The sequence below is a fragment of the Ruditapes philippinarum genome, unplaced genomic scaffold (assembly GCF_026571515.1).
Source record: "Ruditapes philippinarum isolate M1 unplaced genomic scaffold, ASM2657151v2 ctg1149_1_1_1_1, whole genome shotgun sequence".
NCBI classification, from domain to species: Eukaryota; Metazoa; Mollusca; class Bivalvia; order Venerida; family Veneridae; genus Ruditapes; species Ruditapes philippinarum.
The window spans coordinates 101,316-121,272 of record NW_026854950.1 but is presented as its reverse complement, the minus strand read 5'-3'; the positions used below and the strand labels follow the sequence as shown (position 1 = coordinate 121,272).

The 19,957-nt window shown below is 33.2% G+C and overlaps 1 protein-coding gene across 1 annotated transcript; it reads right to left on the bottom strand.

Annotated features, from left to right (window-relative positions):
* Positions 1–244: 244 nt before the first annotated feature.
* Positions 245–18,442, bottom strand: LOC132741565 (uncharacterized). The gene is made up of 7 exons (XM_060729766.1): positions 18,053–18,442; positions 17,378–17,449; positions 16,033–16,936; positions 14,530–14,595; positions 11,403–11,497; positions 10,544–11,171; positions 245–3,212 (listed from the first exon to the last, which is right to left on the bottom strand). The coding sequence occupies exons 1-7, from the start codon at positions 18,440–18,442 to the stop codon at positions 742–744; spliced, it is 4,626 nt and encodes a 1,541-aa protein (XP_060585749.1). The 3' UTR covers positions 245–741.
* Between the last annotated feature and the right edge of the window lie 1,515 nt (positions 18,443–19,957).

Below are 19,957 nucleotides of genomic sequence, written 5' to 3'. Positions count from 1 at the left end.
GATCTTTCTGATTATCCAACCTGCAATTACCAACTTATTTAAAGATGCCCGCGACTTCAAATCTCACATTTGTGGCTGATTAAGAAATGAGGATAAATAAACGACCATTCACCGATACGTTAGTAATTACCGTTTAGTTAGTAAAGGGAAGCCAATTTGATGGACTGGCCACTGATATAATACCAAACAAAACGATAAATGTTAAAAAATATTCAAGAAACAAGAGGTATTGATGTCTTCTTTCACAAGTAAATATGGAAAGCCGCTAAAGTAATCTGCAACCAAAGATATGCTGATAGAAACGATGTGTATCCATATAGAATTGCAACTAAAAAAAAGAATAAGTCTTTTTCTCAGACAAAATTATATTTACATTGTAAAACAAAACTATTACACCGGTATAATGTCAAAACATTGAAAAAAAACATATTTGAGTTTTTTGGAAACATTAAGCTTTTTGCAAAATTTTACTGAACGCCGCCAAAAAAGATAATAGAAAAAAAACATTTATGCAACATATTAAAACATGCATTGAATTCATGTTTAAAAATAACAAGTATGTTATCAATTTCACCGAAAATTTCATACAAATACGTATATAGCAAAATATGACTTAGTATGAAATCACTTTTGAAAATTCAACAAAATTGTCTTACTTATACGCACATTTCATTTTGAATTTTTGTGGACGTCCTTATCAGTGTTGTCGTTTTTACACTCACACTTTGCGAATTGATCGGTTTAGAACCTATTGATTATATTTTTTAAAACATCCAATTTAACATGTACTGGTTCCGGGCTGAATTTTGTTATCGCTTGTACAATAACGTCTAGTGTAGCTGCGTCAGCCTCCTTGTTATCCCATTTCAAAAACATGTTATATATGCGCATGCAAGCATCATTTTCATTCATACAAATCTGATCTAAATCTACGTTATCAAGACCAAGTTGCAATCCAATCAGTTTCCAACCGTCTCCAATTGACATTGCCAGAGTGCTATATTCTTTTTTGGATAATTTTCTCTTTGGAACTTTATCTTGTTCAATATTCGGCATGAACCATTCATTAAGTATACTGTGCATCTGCAAGCAGTGACTTCTTCTGTCTGGACATGGTATTTTTTCATCATTCGTTGATGGTATATTGTCAACAGCAACAATATTAAATGTTCCATCACTTCCTTTGGTTCCATGATCTTTATGCAAACACCTCGCCGCACGACTGAAAAAAGTCCCTTCATGCATATTGGTAGGCAATTTGTGCATTTTTTTCATCATAATCGCCTCTACGTATCGTCGAAACATGTCACAGACATCAGCTTTGACATTGTCGGGAGGACAAAGACTAATAACAAGTAGCTCGAGTTTGTTTTCCGACAGCATCAATACACCAGCATGTCTTCGCTCTATATCACATGCAGCTACGTGATCAAACAACACATGGGTTTTGATGTACTTTGCAAGTGGCCATCGTCCTATAATTCCGGCTAAACAGGCCTGGAAAATAAAGTGGGTCAGCGTTTCATTTTCGAACCTATAGCACAAAGAAACAGTTGACAATTGTTTTCCTTCTAGATATGATCTGATAGTGTCAGCAGATAATGATGACGCCTTGAGTAAACTTGGAACAATGAAATACCCTAAAGGTCTTGCGGCCGGCTCAGAATCAAGATTATAAGCTAGAGCCTCAGCTAAAATATTATGTTTTTGCATGTACTCTATCAGTAAGTCTTTGAATTCATAAAAGTTGTTATCTTTGTCTTGTCCCCAAACCTCTTTAAAAAGCTCTGGGCGTAAAATTGCGGTATTACACAATTCCTTCCAAACGTGTCTCAATTTCGGACGCACTATGCAAAACTTTTCAGATGTAATAACGCACCTGAAAGCGTCAACAAGGAATTGTGGATCTAAGACAACGTGGTTTGACAAATTGTTCTCATCAAAATAACAGAATGTTCCCTTTGCATGATGATAGGACAAAAATAGTTTGATCTGATCCATGGTTTCTGTTGAGTTGTCAGTTTGCAATGGACTATCCGTTTTACTGTCTATTTGTTTGAGTTTATCAATTGTTATAATTTTTTTCTGTTTGTTTATTTTAAGTGCCTTCTCAAGTAGAATCCATTTAGCCGGCATTACTTTTTCCAATTGTCGTTGCCCTAAACGTGATATATATGTTCGTAAAGCATTGATTTCGCTTTCTGATCCACTTGTGTTTGCAATAGCAAAGTGCTCAGGCTGAATATGATTAATACATATACTGTGGTCAAAGAGTTGTCTTACCTGCTCAAAATAGTCCTCGCTATTGTTTCCTGCATCCAATTTGTCCCTGTGCGTTCCCACTAAAACAATAGCGGGTTTCATTCCATCACTACTCCCAACAAAAGAGTTTACAGAAGCAACCCAAAATTTTAAATAGTCTCTCATTGTCTTTTTGTGTAATGGAAACTCCTTATCTTCAATAACTGTGTCAAGAGAAATGCTTAGATTAAAAACAAGCAGATAAACAGCTTGTTGTGAATGAAATATTTGATGAGTAGCATAAAAAACAAACTGTCCTCCGAAGTCCCATATGTTTAACGTGACGTTGTTTTCAAGGTTAATTTTACGCTGAATGGATTCAGATCTTTCTAATTCAGTATGGAATGAAGTTAAGTTTTCGTAACTGACTTTTTCATTCCTAACTATCGATTTAGCAGCGACAGCAATTTGAAATTTGCTAACTTGAATTCCTTCCTTTCTTTTGCCTTCGTACTCATCAGATCTAGCATTGTCTTCGATGCCACTCTTTGGAAAAGATACACTTTCATTCCTTGTTCTTAAGATATCCGTTGTTGAACTAGATATTAATGTGTCCTCGCTAGGCAGACATTTTTCTTCTTTGGAAACAAATGAGGTTGTTTCGTCATTTTTTTCTTTTAGAGCAATATTTACCAAGCGCTTAATTGTCTCTTTATTAAGATCTTCATTGTCTAACTTCTTCCATTCCTCATCGCTGATAACCGTACATTTATGCAATTCAATACCGTTTGTTGTTTCAACTCCATCAATTGACTGTTTTAATAAATTCCTTACTAATGACGTTTTCCCTTGTTCAAAACATCCAATAACCATAACTCTAATAGTGTTGTCTTTTTCTGTGCCTTTCTCTAATGCTTTTTGATAGAGTTCTCTTGTTCTCGGGTCACTTGCAACCTCATCTGGTACTGAATCTACTAAACAAAAAGAAAATTATAAAAACAAGAACACTTGTGATGCTTACAATGTAAGCCCATTCGAACAAAATATTTTTCCAACTGTCTGAATTAATTGCGATTTATTACAAAATATATCAAATATTTACTTGCATGTCTTGCTTGATATGGAAATAATTCAATATTTACTTATCATTCACCATATATATTTACTAGGTAATAAAAGCTTTTGGTGATTATTTAAGAAAGGTAAGTGATATTTTCATAAATAAAACAACAATTAATATAAGTTGTTTGCAATTTGCTGTTTCCGATATAGTATTCTTTTCAATTCATGAATTATAAATAAATCAATATCTTGTTAACATATTATGAATTGTCAAAATCAGAACTGACATTATAATCAATGTAAAAAAGATACACAAAGTTATCTCCTCAGACGTATTCGTATGTCTCAGAATTACAGTTATATCTTAGTTATAATATTTTAGATACTTGAAATAGACAACACTTTTGTTTCGTTTTATGTTGTATTTTCAATATTCATTAAATACATAAGTGTACATGTATTATGAGTTTTAAAGGCGACTTTCCATTGTACTACCATAAATGTCGCTGATTGAGCAAACAAAAATCCCTGACAAGGTCCCCTCCGTAATTGAATTCTTTTTCATGTGCTTTAAACCGCATGTAAATTGCTTGTTTATTAAAAAAAAGTTATGCCGATTCAAAGTTAGTCCGACGCGCATCAAACGAAGTGTCATAAATCGGCTGTTCTCTCTCAGACCCCTACGTTTTCCGTTAAATTATTGTATAACACGCAAATATCACACCAAAGCGGGTTACACGATGCGGTAACACATACTGTAACAACTTTTATGACCCAGTGACATCTGACGTATTGAAAAGCAACTGATCAATATCATTTTATAGCAAATTTCTTCAAATCCTAACGTGATTAACTGTCCGTCTGGTATCTGTTGCACATGTCACGTGACTATCGGTAAAATTTGAGGCACTCAGTGGGATAAAATGGAACGTATTAAAATTCGTTCTAGTATCGGGTAATCATATTGTTTCACTTTTGATGTTATTATTATTTTCTAGCATCATGATCATTATTATTATAATATTACGATATATCAGTGTCATTCTGCCTGTGTATTCGTGTATGAAATTCCGTTAAAACATAAATTAAAAATAACGAAAAACTGTGTTCCTGACAGACATTTACAGCCGTGCATGGTACGTTGTACAAATAAGAACGAGATATTATATATTTTGTCCGATCAGTTTATATAAATGCTTGACTTAATTTAATAGAAATAAAAGGTATTTCTCGATCAATATGATCTGACGTTCTTGAATTTTATTATTCCGAATTTTATCTATGCACGACATACATAGATTCAGTGTCTTCTGGGACATACAATAAATTGTGTTCGATTTACTAGTGAGCAATATATTAAAACCGTTCACTGAAAATATATATTTTCATATCTTTTTTCATTGATTCATAAAGAATTAATCATCCAAAGACTATCGTAAAAATATTTTAGAAATTTGTAAGGGACACCTGACCTTCTGTCATAGACATAAAAGTTGTCTGTTTCTTTTGACAGTATTAGAAAAAACGAGGTTGCATGCAAAGCAAGCTCTTGAATCCGTACTTAAGTTCATAAACTCAATATTATGTATATCAGATTACGGGATAAATAAATTTCACACATTATGGATATAGGCAGCTACATTGTTTTAACCATCCACATGGTCGTGCAATTTACCGCTATGCTTAATTATTTGTTACATCTTGGCCGACAATTTATTAATTTATAAAATGGCTATACAAATGATAGACGATACAATGTTGAAATATTCATAAAAGATGTACAGTATTTTCATGATACATGCATTACGAGTAATATCGGCTTATAACAAATAAACCGGTTATTCATGGACATATGGAACAACCGATTTCTCTCATTGATGCCTCAATAGGAGGCGGCGCGTTATCGATAATTGACAGGTTACGCGCATAGCGGATTAAAATGTTAAAAGTATCGTTTTAAAACGTTTCAAAAACATAGTTTCTGGACGAACCGCTTCAAAATTAAATCACGAATGTATTCAAAAAATGATAATAAATCTAATTAGCAAAATATCTCGTTTTAGGTATTTTAGTGATAATTGACTCCGTTGTCACCCTAAAGTATGTGTTTTTTCAATATTCATAAAATACATGTACGAGTTAATATGTTAATAATATGAATGATGATAATATTATAACTTATAATGATTCATTTCGCGAGTATGATGGAACCTTCAATGTGACACGTGAATCAAGATCAATGTAAGCCTAATCAACATGAAAATGTATCCTCAAGGACTGTTTTGGGGCATATATCAGTCATAATTTCATAGTATGGGAACCAACATATTACCGAATGGCTCCGCCCATTACCGTCTGGTTGCCAACTTCAAAGCGCAGCGCATTTTGCACACAGCAAAGCTTGGGAGCCACGTTTGAATTTATCGAAAGATTTTGTAAATGGAGTAAAACGGCGATTATCCTGGTGTTTATTTCGGCTGTTGCATTGTTAACCAGGTTTTCCGAAGGAAAAAACTGGTTATTAGATTGAGGTATGTCGGCGGGCGGATGGGCGGACGGGCGGGCGGGCGGTCGTAAACAATTTCTTCTGTGCGCAACTCCTCCTACATTTCTCAACGGATTTTGACCAAACTTTCACAGAATGTTTGTCATCAAGTGCCCTGGCGCATATTGTCGGGGTTTTGTGATTGGATAAAATTTGACCTAATTATGGCCCTTTGCTTTTTTTCCTTATATAGAATATATAGTGAACAATTTCTTCTGTGCGCAACTCCTCCTACATTTCTCAACAGATTTTGACCAAACTTTCACAGAAGCTGTGTCATTAAGTGCCCTGGCACATATTGTGGGGCTTTTGTGATTGGATAATTTTTGACTTAATTATGGCCCTTTGTTTTTTTCCTTTATATAGAATATATAGTGAACAATTTCTTCTGTGCTCAACTTCTCCTACAATTTTCAATGGATTTTGACCAAACTTTCACAGAAGCTTTGTCATCAAGTGCCCCGGCTCACATTGTCGGGGTTTTGTGATTGTACAATATTTGACCTAATTATGGCTCTTTGTTTTTTTTCTTATACAGAATATATAGTGAACAATTTCTTCTGTGCGCAAATTACCTCCTACATTATTCATGATTTACATTGCACATAGTAACATTATTTGTTGCTTGTATTTGTATTTCAACTACAACATATTTATCTACAATGGTGATAATTGAAAACCTGGTTTCGTGGCATTGCCATGTTTCTTGTTTATATTACCGTTCATGTTTAAAATTGACCATCATCGTGAAGAATTATATCTTCTGTGTCGATGGGCCAAAGGATTATGTGAAAACATTGTAAATGGAATAAAATACACGGTGATGTTGAGGGTAGGTGTGCGGATTTTTTTCCGGCGAACATTTTTATCTTGTCATGATTATTATAGACGTTGAAATATGATTTTTTTTCAAAACGGCTTATATTAAGCTTTTTTGATATATATGATCAGTACATATGCTGGGATTGACAATTATACATTTTATTTGGATTTTAAAGGCGTTTTAAGCTCCACACCCCAAGTGTCTGTGTATTGGTTGCTTAGTTTGCCTATATTGTTTAAGTGAGTTTAAAATGAGTTCTGTGTGTGTGTGCGTGCGTGCTTGCGTGTGTGTGTGTGCGTGCGCGTGAGTGAATGAGCTGTTCGTGTTTTCATCAATTGAATGCTTTCCTTATGATTATTTGTTCAGTTGTTCTTTGTCCACCCCCCTCAATCTTTATTTTAGTACACACCATTATGAAGTTTTTATTTTGCCTGTAAGTTTATATTAACTGCAGTATACGATTTTATTAATCAATTAACCCAGGAAGATATAGAGGATATTTGTTTGTTTGTGTGTAAGATGAAATTTTAATTCATCGAGTGGGCTTTAGAAACAATATTCTCACGAGTGGCGTAGCCACGAGTGAGAATACTGTTTTTAAAGTTCACGAGATGAAATAAAATTACATCTTACACAACAAACAGACAAATTTTCTTTTTATTTTATGCTTAAAAACAAGTTAAAACGAAATTTCCATCATTTTAACGTTAATATTAAAATTTGTTTCCCCCATTGAGAGCCCCCTTTAGACGGAATTTCACATTAAAAACAAGAAGTCTTGAGCTGAAAAATAAGTCCGCCAATCAAGGTTAAATGACGGTGATATTTATTCATTTTATCAAAAAAATATGAATGATCGCTTGTTTTAATAATAAAAACAAACAATTCTTGTAGGAGAAAAAGTCCAACCATCCATCCATATTTCTGTTACTTACTGCGAATTTATATTAGACCTGGCTTTGTAAAATGTAAGCGGCAGCCATTTGTTAAAGTTGTGTATTTCATGGGAGGAAAATAATTGTGTAAGATTCAGAGGGATATAATTTGGATTTGTTAGTCATACACCTTTTTAAAAGAAAGAAAACTTATTTGAGGATTGTAACAGACAAAAAATAAGTGCTGACAGAAGTGAAAACATATAGTATTCTTTTCAATTCATGAATTATAAATAAATCAATATCTTGTTAACATATTATGAATTGTCAAAATCAGAACTGACATTATAATCAATGTAAAGAAGATACACAAAGTTATCTCCTCAGACTTATTCGTATGTCTCAGAATTACAGTTATATCTTAGTTATAATATTTTAGATACTTGAAATAGACAACACTTTTGTTTCGTTTTATGTTGTATTTTCAATATTCATTAAATACATAAGTGCATTATGAGTTTTAAAGGCGACTTACCATGGTACTACCATAAATGTCATTTAAACCAACTTATTTTTTGTAATAATTGTTATTTATTTAAATTTTGTGTATTAAATGTCTTTGATCTTCATAAAAAATATCATATTTGAAAAAATTCCTTTGTAAATTATTGATTTTTTTTAAAAAAAATCTATAATTTTAAATCGTCATATCAAAATTGCTTTTTTTGTCACCAAACTCTTGGAATATAAACATAATTATAATATCTGGGGAACCGTGTCTCAGATTTTTTCTATCTTTTTTCAAAAAAATCTTACGTAACGTCAAACAATTTATGCGACTTTTTTCACCATACATATTACGTAATTAAAGATAATTAAGTCGCTGATTAAGCAAACAAAAATCCCTGACAAGGTCCCCTCCGTAATTGAATTCTTTTTAATGTGCTTTAAACCGCATGTAAATTGCTTGTTTATTAAATAAAAGTTATGCCGATTCAAAGTTAGTCCGACGCGCATCAAACGAAGTGTCATAAATCGGCTGTTCTCTCTCAGACCCCTACGTTTTCCGTTAAATTATTGTATAACACGCAAATATCACACCAAAGCGGGTTACACGATGCGGTAACATTTACTCTAACAACTTTTATGACCCAGTGACATCTGACGTATTGAAAAGCAACTGATCAATATCATTTTATAGCAGAATTCTTCAAATCCTAACGTGATCAACTGTCCGTCTGGTATCTGTTGCAAATGTAACGTGACTATCGGTAAAATTTGAGGCACTCAGTGGGATAAAATATTACTTTTGACATTTAAGTTATTTATCTATTTCAGCTTTGCTATTTCTTTTAACAGCCTGACATTGTCAGAATTGTCAGTAAAAATAAAATTGAGGTACCACATGGGGAAAATCTTAAAAAAGTAGTTTCGTCATTGAAAAAAGTGAAATTATATTTTGATAATTTTCACTGTGAAATTATCAAATATAATTTTCACGGATATATCAGTAATCCACTGAAAAGCATAAAATAAGTCATTATATTTCTAACACCTCTTACCATTCTTTCAGGTAGTGCTAATAATGAATGAAAATCAGATATAATTAAACATGAAATACAAAATATTCAACTCGCTTCTCTTCATTGTCTTTGTTTGTGTTATTTTCTCTACGGCGTTTGATAAATTCACGAATTTAAGATTGAAAACTTAACTAAACAATAAGCGCATTTTAATACCGCTTAAATGTCTCAATTTTGCCTTGTTAACATTCATAAGGTGCTACGTATATGGAAAGTAAACAATTCGTATTTCTGAAAACTTAGTAATTGAGCTATAAAGCTATTAAAACGGATTACACTTGCTGTTAAAGTTTTAATTGAGATCGAGTTTTAAGATATTTGGGTACAAAAAGTATTTGCAATACAATTATTGAAACAAAGGCCTATCAATCAAATTACAATACCAAAATACTTCTCTTTTGTTTAAGCCGTCGATTTATTAACGAATAATTTAACGTTTAAATGGGTATTGTCATTTAATGACGCTATCATTGACTCGTAAACCAAAGGAGGAAACTATAAATAATTTTTATTATCATCGTCATGACAATATCTAAATAATACTTTAATTTAGGCATTAGTCCTTAAACAGCGGCGTTTTGTGTATGTGTGTGTCTGTGTGTGTATGTACGTGCGTGCGCGCGTGCGTGTGTGTGCGTGTTTGTGTGTTTAGGTAGGTATCAACATTCGTTATTCCCTTAAAGAATAAAAGAAAATTAACTTACAAGCTCACTTACAACTTGTAAGGCAATGACAGTTAAGTTATTGTTACTCTTTGTTCAATTTTGTTACAATTAGATTTCATTGCACTTTTCAGATCATTGCAGTATTCGTTCGGGGAAATAAACGAAATAACACACGGCTTTGTGAAGAACAGTAAAAATATCATCTCTCGTAAAAATGCTGTTACCCGAGGCGTTATACTGCTCGTCTCTTCATCAAAATAAATACGATCTCATATTTTATGATATACTTTGCATAAAGCAAATAATTGTAAACTTACCAGTGTCTTACAAAATTATTAAATGAAATAAAATAGACAACAACACAATCAAGAATAAGACAATATCACCAAGAAGTAATATCTGGATTAATCATTCCATGCCTGGTTCTGGTTCAGATAGGTAAACATCGAATAAATACACGTACAAAATTTTTCAAAGATAAAGTACATAATATATCATTTGATTGACCATGCATTGTATCAGTTTGACGCATACTGAATACAAATTTATAATATACACAAAAGAATACTCACTTAATTTTTTTTTCGATCCTGGCTATCTTAAACAATTATGTCGCTTTACCTAACACTATTACTAGATTAACACTATTTGAAAAAACTTGCATACAAACGAGTGAATAAAGTATTGCATTTGGATACAAGATAACCATACGAATAAATTTAAATTCATACTGTAACACAAATACTTACCATTGGTTTGGAGCTTTTGATCGTTCTCTTCGCCAATGATATTCTCTGTTACAACATCTACATCAATTGCAATTTTAAGATGAGTTTTGATATCACTTGTCTGTGTTAGTTTGTCTATCTGTGTTTTGCTTAATTTCATTGATATTGATTGAAAAGAAAACATCATACGTTTACAATCAATTTTAGCTTGGTCGTCTATGAGCGTTATCAATTCGAGTAATTGATCGTGCAATAAATGTTGGTTCTCGTTGTAGATCTTGAATGTTAGGGAGGCACATTCGGCGTAATGTTCAATATCTTTCCTCTGATCATAGATACATTGAATGGCTTTAACTTCTGGTCCAGTTAGATCAGATTTATACAACACTAATATCACAGCACATAATTGAAGAGTGTCCCACGTATCAATGTCGTCATTGAAATTATCTTCTTGAAATAATTGAAGATACTCTGTTTCGTACTGTGTTTTAAAAGAATCTCTATTCTCATTTGACACAATACTTAAATCTTTCCCACATTTTTTCTCTTCTCTTTTTAAAATGGCCTTCAATGCGATGGGCGAAGCTTGTTCCAAAAACAATATATGACTGAGGTAGTGTTCATGCCCTCTTGTCACATCACATCTCTCCTGTAACGTGAATTTTTAAAATATTGTTTTAATAACTGAAATTTGAAATATATGTTCGATGTTCAGTATAAACCTTCCACAATGGAGCTATACGATATATATTAAAAATCATATATAAAGATTTTTTTAAAGATAATAGTTATTTTTTGCGAAGCGTGTAATACTACGATAATCTATAATATAATCTGAGAACTATTAAAATTAAAACTTATTAACAGAAATCAAGTTTACCGATGATGGCAACTCCATTGTTTTATTTTTTTCGTTGTTATGTTGTTCGTCCTGCTTTAAATTGTCATCCATACAGAACCCTATACCGGGAAACTCTGAAGAAAGAAAATACAAGGATATACACTTCCTTTAAATAAAAAACGTTATGTATATTTATGTGATATTCACATTCTTGCATACTTGGTATAGAATATAGATCGGTCTCAGAGCGATAATTTAACAATTTTTACCTACCATTTCTATTTTATTGCAATGTTTTTATTTTAAATATTTTGCTTGTTCGTTTTATTGGGTTTTACGTCACACCGACACAGTAAATGTCAGATGGCGACGTTCCACCTTTACTGGTGAAGGAAGATCTCAGGTATCCTTTCGCGCATTATTTCAGGCCATAACGGGCACCTGAGAAAAACCACCGACGTTCCGAAAGCTAGCCGGATAGCTACCTCACATGGAAGAATCCAAAGTCCATATCGGGATTCGAACCCACGGCGGTGATGGGCAAGTTGTTTGAAGTCAACGACCTTAACCACTCCGCCACGGACGCCCCTTTTTAAATAGAAATTTTATATATAAATATATCTTAAACATAATTTTACGATACGTGTATGCAAATAATGAATTCAAATCAATAATCATACAAGAAAAGCATTGATGCAAAGCATCAAAGGGCGACGCCAAAAGAATTTGATCCAGGTTTGCACCTAAATACTTAACAAAAGATGTGTACTTTATAGCAGTACCATTAGATGTGTCCTAGAGGCAAGGCCAAGTTTAAGTTGAAACTTAAACCAAAAGGAATAGACTCTGTCTTGCCAAGATGCAAAGACAATTTATAGTCAATTAACCAATCTTATAAGACTCATGCTATAAGAAAGAATTTCCTCAGATTTATTTTACAAGATACAAGTATACCTGAGTCATCAGCATATATTATGACAGGCACGAGTATAGGACCTGGGAAGAAAAATATGACCAGATTGATAAAACACTGTGTTCATAAAAACCAAAAAAACTGTAAATAATGACCCCCTTTAAAAATATACTATTAACTTAAAGTATATTTTTAAAGGGGGTCATTATTTACATGTTTTTTTGTTTTTTTTTGGGGGGGGGCGTTGACACTTTTAAGATGAACAAAGGTTTTTTTATCAATCTGGTCATATATTTTCTTCCCAGGTCTGATACTCGTGCCTGCGCATATAATAAAAGCTTATTGCTTAGGGTTGCAGACAAGTCATTGACATATATTCGACATAAAAGAGGACCTAAAATGAACATCAGGGGGACACCATAGGTACTCAGAGCAATAGTAGAATGAGTACCAGCCACATCCACCAGCTGCTGAGATAAGACTTAAACCATTTTAGAATGTCATTACATGAAGTTTCATGAAGGAGAAGAAAAAGAACTTCTTCATGTGCAGTATAGTGTGATCAACTGTATCAATTGCCCTTTGTAGATCTCAAAGTATCAAGCAATACTGCCATTTGTCCATTTCAAATTTAATGCAATCTGTTAAATGAATCAAACATGTGTCAGTTGAAAAACCACCTGAAACTGCCTGACCATGACTCGAACCCTTGACTTTCAGAAGACAAACTGAGCTATCCGGCCGGCTACACATTTTCTCTAAAATAATAAAACAGTTCTAAACCACAACATATTTCCCCACTATATTGATTTGTGTCCTTGAATTTCTTATGTTTACAGAGCATAGTGAATTGAACTCATGCTTATATGCAGTCACAGGATGAGAAAAACGCCTAGCTTGACCAGAACTCGAACCTGTGACCCACAGAATAATTTACCGCAGCTGTAGCAATTAAGCTATCTGGCTGTTTAAAAATTTTCTCCCCTAAATAGTGAACAGTTCTAAACAGTGACAGATACTTTTAGATTTTTTAAATTAACAGATAATTAATTCTTAATTAATAAATAAGAAAAAAAACCTACATACTCATAGTATTATTTTTTCAAACTCTGCCGTTCGTATTGGCGTGTCAGTAGGTACTCTACTGGTGTGAAGTTTGTCGATATGATTGAAAATAAAATCATTTTTGTTAAGTGTAGAATGGAAATAATTAATTACTTGAATGATTTCTCTTTTGAAAGCGGACATTGTTTTTAAAATAAACGGTGCAATATTAAAAAAATATATCACAATATTTTTGTTTCCGAAATTATTTTTATTTTAGTTCATATCTAACACCTTACGGGTTTGAACCCGTGTTTACTTTTTAAAATAGATAGCAAAATTGACAAAAATCATAAAATTCTTTGACGAAAATGCGATGTCCTGTAACGGGATATCAGAGCGTGGGAAATTGCTAGATTGCGGGAATGTTATTAAATGCATTTATGAGTTCCTGTTGTGAAATAGGAGAGAGACTTATCTCGTAACAATATAAAAAATCATCTATCAGGGGTTCACAATTAGTTCTACATGCCTATAATATATTATCAAACTTGACAGAAATATTATCTAATAAAAACGATACTGCTTAACACACTGCGTAACAGGTATATAACTTAAAGAGATACATTTCGTATAGAAAGCCTTTATTTAATTACAAGCAAGAAAAATAATGTTTTCTCTTGCAAATGGTTTTGAATTAAAGATAATAATTTACCTTTGATAACTTAATGTGGCAATGTTGTATACAGGGTAGAGAAATTGCAGTAACTAATTGATGAAGCTTGATAATTCTGCACTTTAGATTTATCGAAACAATTCTTGCAGAAAAGATTGAGAAAAGAAAGAATTGGAACCACTCGAGTAAAAGAAGATCAAATAGAAGGAAATAAAGTACCACTTATATGCTTACAAACACATTTGAGAAAAACAGAATCTTTAAAGAAGATCCAACATGGTGGACACGAAAATGTTGCAGGCTTGGTTTGATTTAGCATGTTCATGGACGGTTTCAGTGGAAACTGCAAGCTACTGATCATGCCCTCTAGCATTGCATCGGTCAAGACAGAATATAGTTGTCAGTTGTCTATAAAAATATTCATATATTATAAATAAGAAAGTATGTGTTTTATTAACAGTGACTTCCATTATTTTCAATATTCTGCCTCTGGACGATACTTCAAACCTTTACGTAAAACACCATTAACTTACCCTTCTTGCTATTTTGTATTTTTTCCTCCTCTGTCTGTATTGGAAAGTCTTCTTCGCTACCTCTATCTGTTTAAAGAAGAAACCCATGTAATCAATCAATATTATATTAGTCGTTTGATATTTAATTGATTATTATCATATACAGACAAAGCGGTCAGTATTTATTTATGTAAAATTTTACTTAAAAAAACTCAAATCCTTCATGGTTAACAGAGCTTATAAAGTTTATCTCATACATGATTATTTGCCATTTTTAGCTCTTTTCTTTCGTCCGTCCATTCGTTCATAAATTTTAACATAAAACGATATCTCCAGATGATCACGAAGCCAATTTCATCCAAACTTCACAGGAATGTTCATTTGGTGGTCACTTTAGAAAATTCTTCAAAGAATTTAATTCCATGCAGAACTTTGGTTCTCTCAGCAGAAACAATGAAAATCTTTGAACAAACCTAAAGAGCTAGAGCTTAGATATTTGGCATGAAACATCGTCTTGAGTGTCTACCAAGTTTGTTCAAATAAATACCATTGGGTCAAAATTGGCCCCGTCCCTGAGTTCGTTGATATTTCGTATATGTAAACATCTTTTAAAACTGTTGTTTTCCCTTAGCTTTAGCAACCAGTATAATTTTGACACATGCACTTTTTGAGATGCAAATATGAACTTTGTGATATCAGTTTAAGATTTAGATTTTATATCTGCTTTTCTTGATAATTTACAATATTTCTTGTTCCTTATCATGGAATATTTTATATTCAGATGGGCGATTTCAGGGCCATCATTGTCCTCTTTTTTGTAACTGGCTATAACCTTGTTATTTATAAATGGATTTATTTCGTATAAAGACATGTATACCAATCTCAAATGGACATTGACTCATCTGTTACTTTGACCTTGAAGGTCAAATTATTATATTTTCACTGATTACCGCTACAATTGACTGAAACTTTGAAAGTAATCAATGGATTATTTTCATACTTGGGACAAAACAACCTCTTGCATTCTAAAAGGTTGAACTAACATTGATCTTGAGCTATAAATGACCTTGACTGTCAAGGTCAAAGAATTGAATTTTTGTTAAGTTGTTAATTATGTACGGTTACGATTGATATGGATAAAAGAATACTTGTGTTCAAAGAGACATGCGAAATAATTTAGAGACATGTATGACCTTAACCTTTAAATGCCCTTGACCGTCAAATATTTGTATCTTGATTATATTTTTTTAACTTTGTCATTTATTTATGAAAAGGATTCATACTTTAAAAAAACTAATAAGTGACAAAAAGTTTGAAATACTAAAAGATTTTGATAAATGGAATGATCTCTTTTGAATAGAATATATTTTCAATCAGTTAGGTTTAATGGAAGTGCTGTCAGAGATGCAGGATAGATTATCACAAATACTTTTTCCCTACACATTTTATAATTGAAAGACATATGATAACTAAAATAAAGATTTGTATTTTTGTACTAAGTCACAAATTAATGAAATAACCCACCTGTCTGTTGTCGTCTTTTGACCTCTTCAAGGTCTTTCTGCACTTTCATGACATTTGCTTTTACGTCATCAATGTCAATCTGTACTTTAGTAACATTTTCTTTCACGTCTCGAAAATCTCTCCTCACTTCAGTTTCATTTTCTTTTAAGACATCAAGGTCACTCTTCACTTTAGTAGCATTTTCTTTTAAGTCATCAAGGTCACTTCTCACTTCAGTAGCATTTTCTTTTAAGTCATCAAGGTCACTCCTCACTTCAGTAGCATTTTCTTTTAAGTCATCAAGGTCACTCCTCACTTCAGAAGCATTTTCTTTTAAGCCATCAAGGTCACTCTTCACTTTAGTAGCATTTTCTTTTAAGTCATCAAGGTCACTCCTCACTTCAGTAGCATTTTCTTTTAAGTCATCAAGGTCACTCCTCACTTCAGAAGCATTTTCTTTTAAGTCATCAAGATCACTCTTCACTTGAGTAGCATTTTCTTTTAAGTCATCAAGGTCACTCCTCATTTCAGTAGCATTTTCTTTTAAGTCATCAAGGTCACTCCTCACTTCTTCAGTAGCATTTTCTTTTAAGTCATCAAGGTCACTCCACAGTTTAGTAGCATTTTCTTTTAAGTCATCAAGGTCACTATTCACTTTAGTAGCATTTTCTTTTAAATCATCAAGGTCACTCCTCACTTCAGTAGCATTTTCTTTTAAGTCATCAAGGTTTTTTTGCATTACAGTTACATTTTCTTTTACGTATACCATTTCCAGTTTTAGGCGATCGACATCTGCTTCATAATCCTTGCATTTCTTTATTTCTTCCTTTATCCTTCTTTCTTCCTCTGGATCAAGAGGACACGTCTTGAAATCAGCAATTGTTTGATGAATATTAAGACCCGGGGTGTTTCGTCGAATAAGTATCTAAAATTTGAATTTGATAGGAAATTTGTAATTTAGATTTTGTTTTTATACCAGGTTTCAATTTTCAAGTTTTACTGCTTTATCGTTTAATATTTGAAGATATTCATATGAAAATATCATTGATGTTTTATGCTGTGATAGATTAGATGAAGAAAATGAATAAAACCCTTATTCATACAACCTTGACACAAACTAGTTTTAATGGCATACTTCATTATTCATGGGGTCATTTATTTTACACAAATCTAAAGGAATAATATAGAAAATACCTATATGATGTAAAAGCTTAAGTTCACCCTGAAAGCTAATTAATACTATAAACAGTAACAACTTTGTTTTCAGTTGAAAGAAATACATTAAATTTAAAAGCTTTGATTTTCAAAGGAACAATTTGTAATATTTCAAAAAGGAGAACACAACGTTTTAACCCTATACGCTTACCTGCTCGATTTCATTCCATACAGCTAAAAACTCATTTTGTTCTATCCCAGCTGTTGTTGGCATATGACAGATCTGAAATAAATACTAAAATTATCAGTATAAAAGAAAGAAGTATCAGTATCAGAAGAAAAGCCCTGCAGGTATAAATAGACTAGAACATGTTCAGTCGGAATGTATTCATATCATTCTTTGGCAAAGATTATGTGAAAAGGGGAATGTGCAAACTACACTTTGCAGGTGTAAGGGTATACAAGTTATTGTTCACACAAAACATATGATATAATAAAACAACAATATTGCTTAAAATTATATTTATACTAGTACAATGAAAGTCTAATAAATAAGACCAATCAACTTATAACGTTTCAGGTCACTAACATTTAAGTATAAGCGGTGTTTATGGTTAAAGATCATCATTGTCTGCAATCCACAAATATCGCGAAGTGATTGATTATTAATTTTACGTCAATGTCTTAATAACATGTGTGTACATACTGTCAAATATGTTTATATTGAAGTATAAGATATTCGTTTTACTTTTCGTTCGTTAGTTAAAAATTAAGCATTCACAATATAATTGTTGTATGAGAGGTGTAAAGCTGTCAGCTTCTTTTGCATGTTTACACAAAATATTTCAAACAAATATATCAACAACTTTTGTCATATCATACTTACTTTATTCCGGAAATTTCTCAAACGACATATATCTGCTTCAACTGATGTATCGGTTGATACGGGTGTCGCATTCCATTTAAATTTCTTATTCAATCCGAAACATTTAAGGTTTGCAAGAAGGCAAGTTATAAGCGTAATGTCCATATCTGCCGTAGTTGGGTCTTGACCACCCACTGGGAACAATATGTCATATTGATCCTGGGTGATAACATTGCGGCCAAGCAATCGTGTAATTGTTAGACTTTCATTTCTAAGACATGCCCTTAGAGTTAGGCCTTTGGCAGCTATGGTCTGATAAAGTATACTTCTCAATACAAGCAGGCCCCCATCTATTATTAGAATTTGCAAACGGAATAGATTTATCCGATTTTCTGGATCTTCAGATGCCATTTTAGTCTTCTTGATTTCTCACATGTTTGTCATAGCCACATCTATTAATAAATAAACAAAACAAATATTTAGGTTATTTTGAAATCGATTTATCAACGTTGAAAAAGTAGGGATTGGGGAGCCGTGGACAGTGTTAATATTATTTTTTTGCTTTTCCAATCTCTAAGATCTTTTGAGCGTTTGATAGAAATATCAAATAATTCAGATCCAAATAATTGTGAATACATTTGGATGATGTTCCTAAATAGATGGTATGCAAAGAAATACGACACCTTTGTCGAAGGTTGTTTTGCCTTTGACTTCCGGAATTCCTTGAATATTTTATGCCTATCCATGTTCGATATATTTGATACAACCATAGAATATCAGAACAAAAACAATAACTCTGAAATTAGATTAGCATGTGTTCATGGTACTTCGGATATTTTCAATATTGATTAGGTTGTTTCTTGTTCATCAAAATACAAAAGACCGGTTAACTGATTTCAACTTAAAGCTGCGGCCTCACTTATTCCCGGCAGAGCCCAGGACCTCCCCGGTAAGTTACTGGGAGGATCCGGGACGATCCGGGGTGAAATTATTGTTTCGGTCAGACTTACCCCGGCAGCACTACGGTAATTCTCAACTAACCACCCAGGACGCGCTCCGGACCATCCAGACAGAGCCCAGGGGAAAATACGGTTCATGCCGGCGCTTCCCCGATCGTTCCTAGATGACGCCGTAGAGCCTAGGTTGACGGTCGATCCAGGCAGATCCCCGGCAGAGCTCAGGACGATTAAGGCAGAGCCCCGGCAGAAACCCGGTGGATTGAAAACGCGCGAAAATGATTACATTGATACAAATTTTTAATTTAATATAATATCTAATTATTGTTCAAGAACAGTAATTCATGATGATTTTCTGAAAAATCCTTACGCAAGACTGAATAGAAGGGAAATGGGAAGGGTTTTAAAACAAACAAATGCAATCATCGCAAAATTATCGTGATTCTTTTGAAATGAACTGGGCTTTACCGGGGCTTTACCGGGATCAACCGTAGCTCCATCGTCATACTCCGGGGCTCTGTCGGAATTCACCGGGGCTTTGCGAGCATTCATTTGGGCTCTATCGTAGCCCTACCGGCTATATCATACCCCGGATCATCCCCGATTTGTGCCGGCAGAGCTTCGGTGCTTCCCCGACGTAACCCTGTTCGTTCCCGGCAGAGGAAATGATATTGTGACAACAGGGAACATGTGTATACGTTTGACTATGATACAAAAGAGAAGGAACATCAAAACACTCGGCAATCTGATTAATACTCGGGGGCTATGCCCCTCGTTCAAATCAGATAGCCTCGTGTTTTGATACTCTTTCTATTACTAGTAATCTTTAAGGTGACAACGGAGTCAATTATCACTAAAATACCTAAAATGAGATTTTTTGCTAAGTAGATTTATCAACCTTTTCTGAATACATTCATGACTTAATTATGGAAGCAGTTAGTCCACAAACTATGTTTTAAACGTTTTAAAA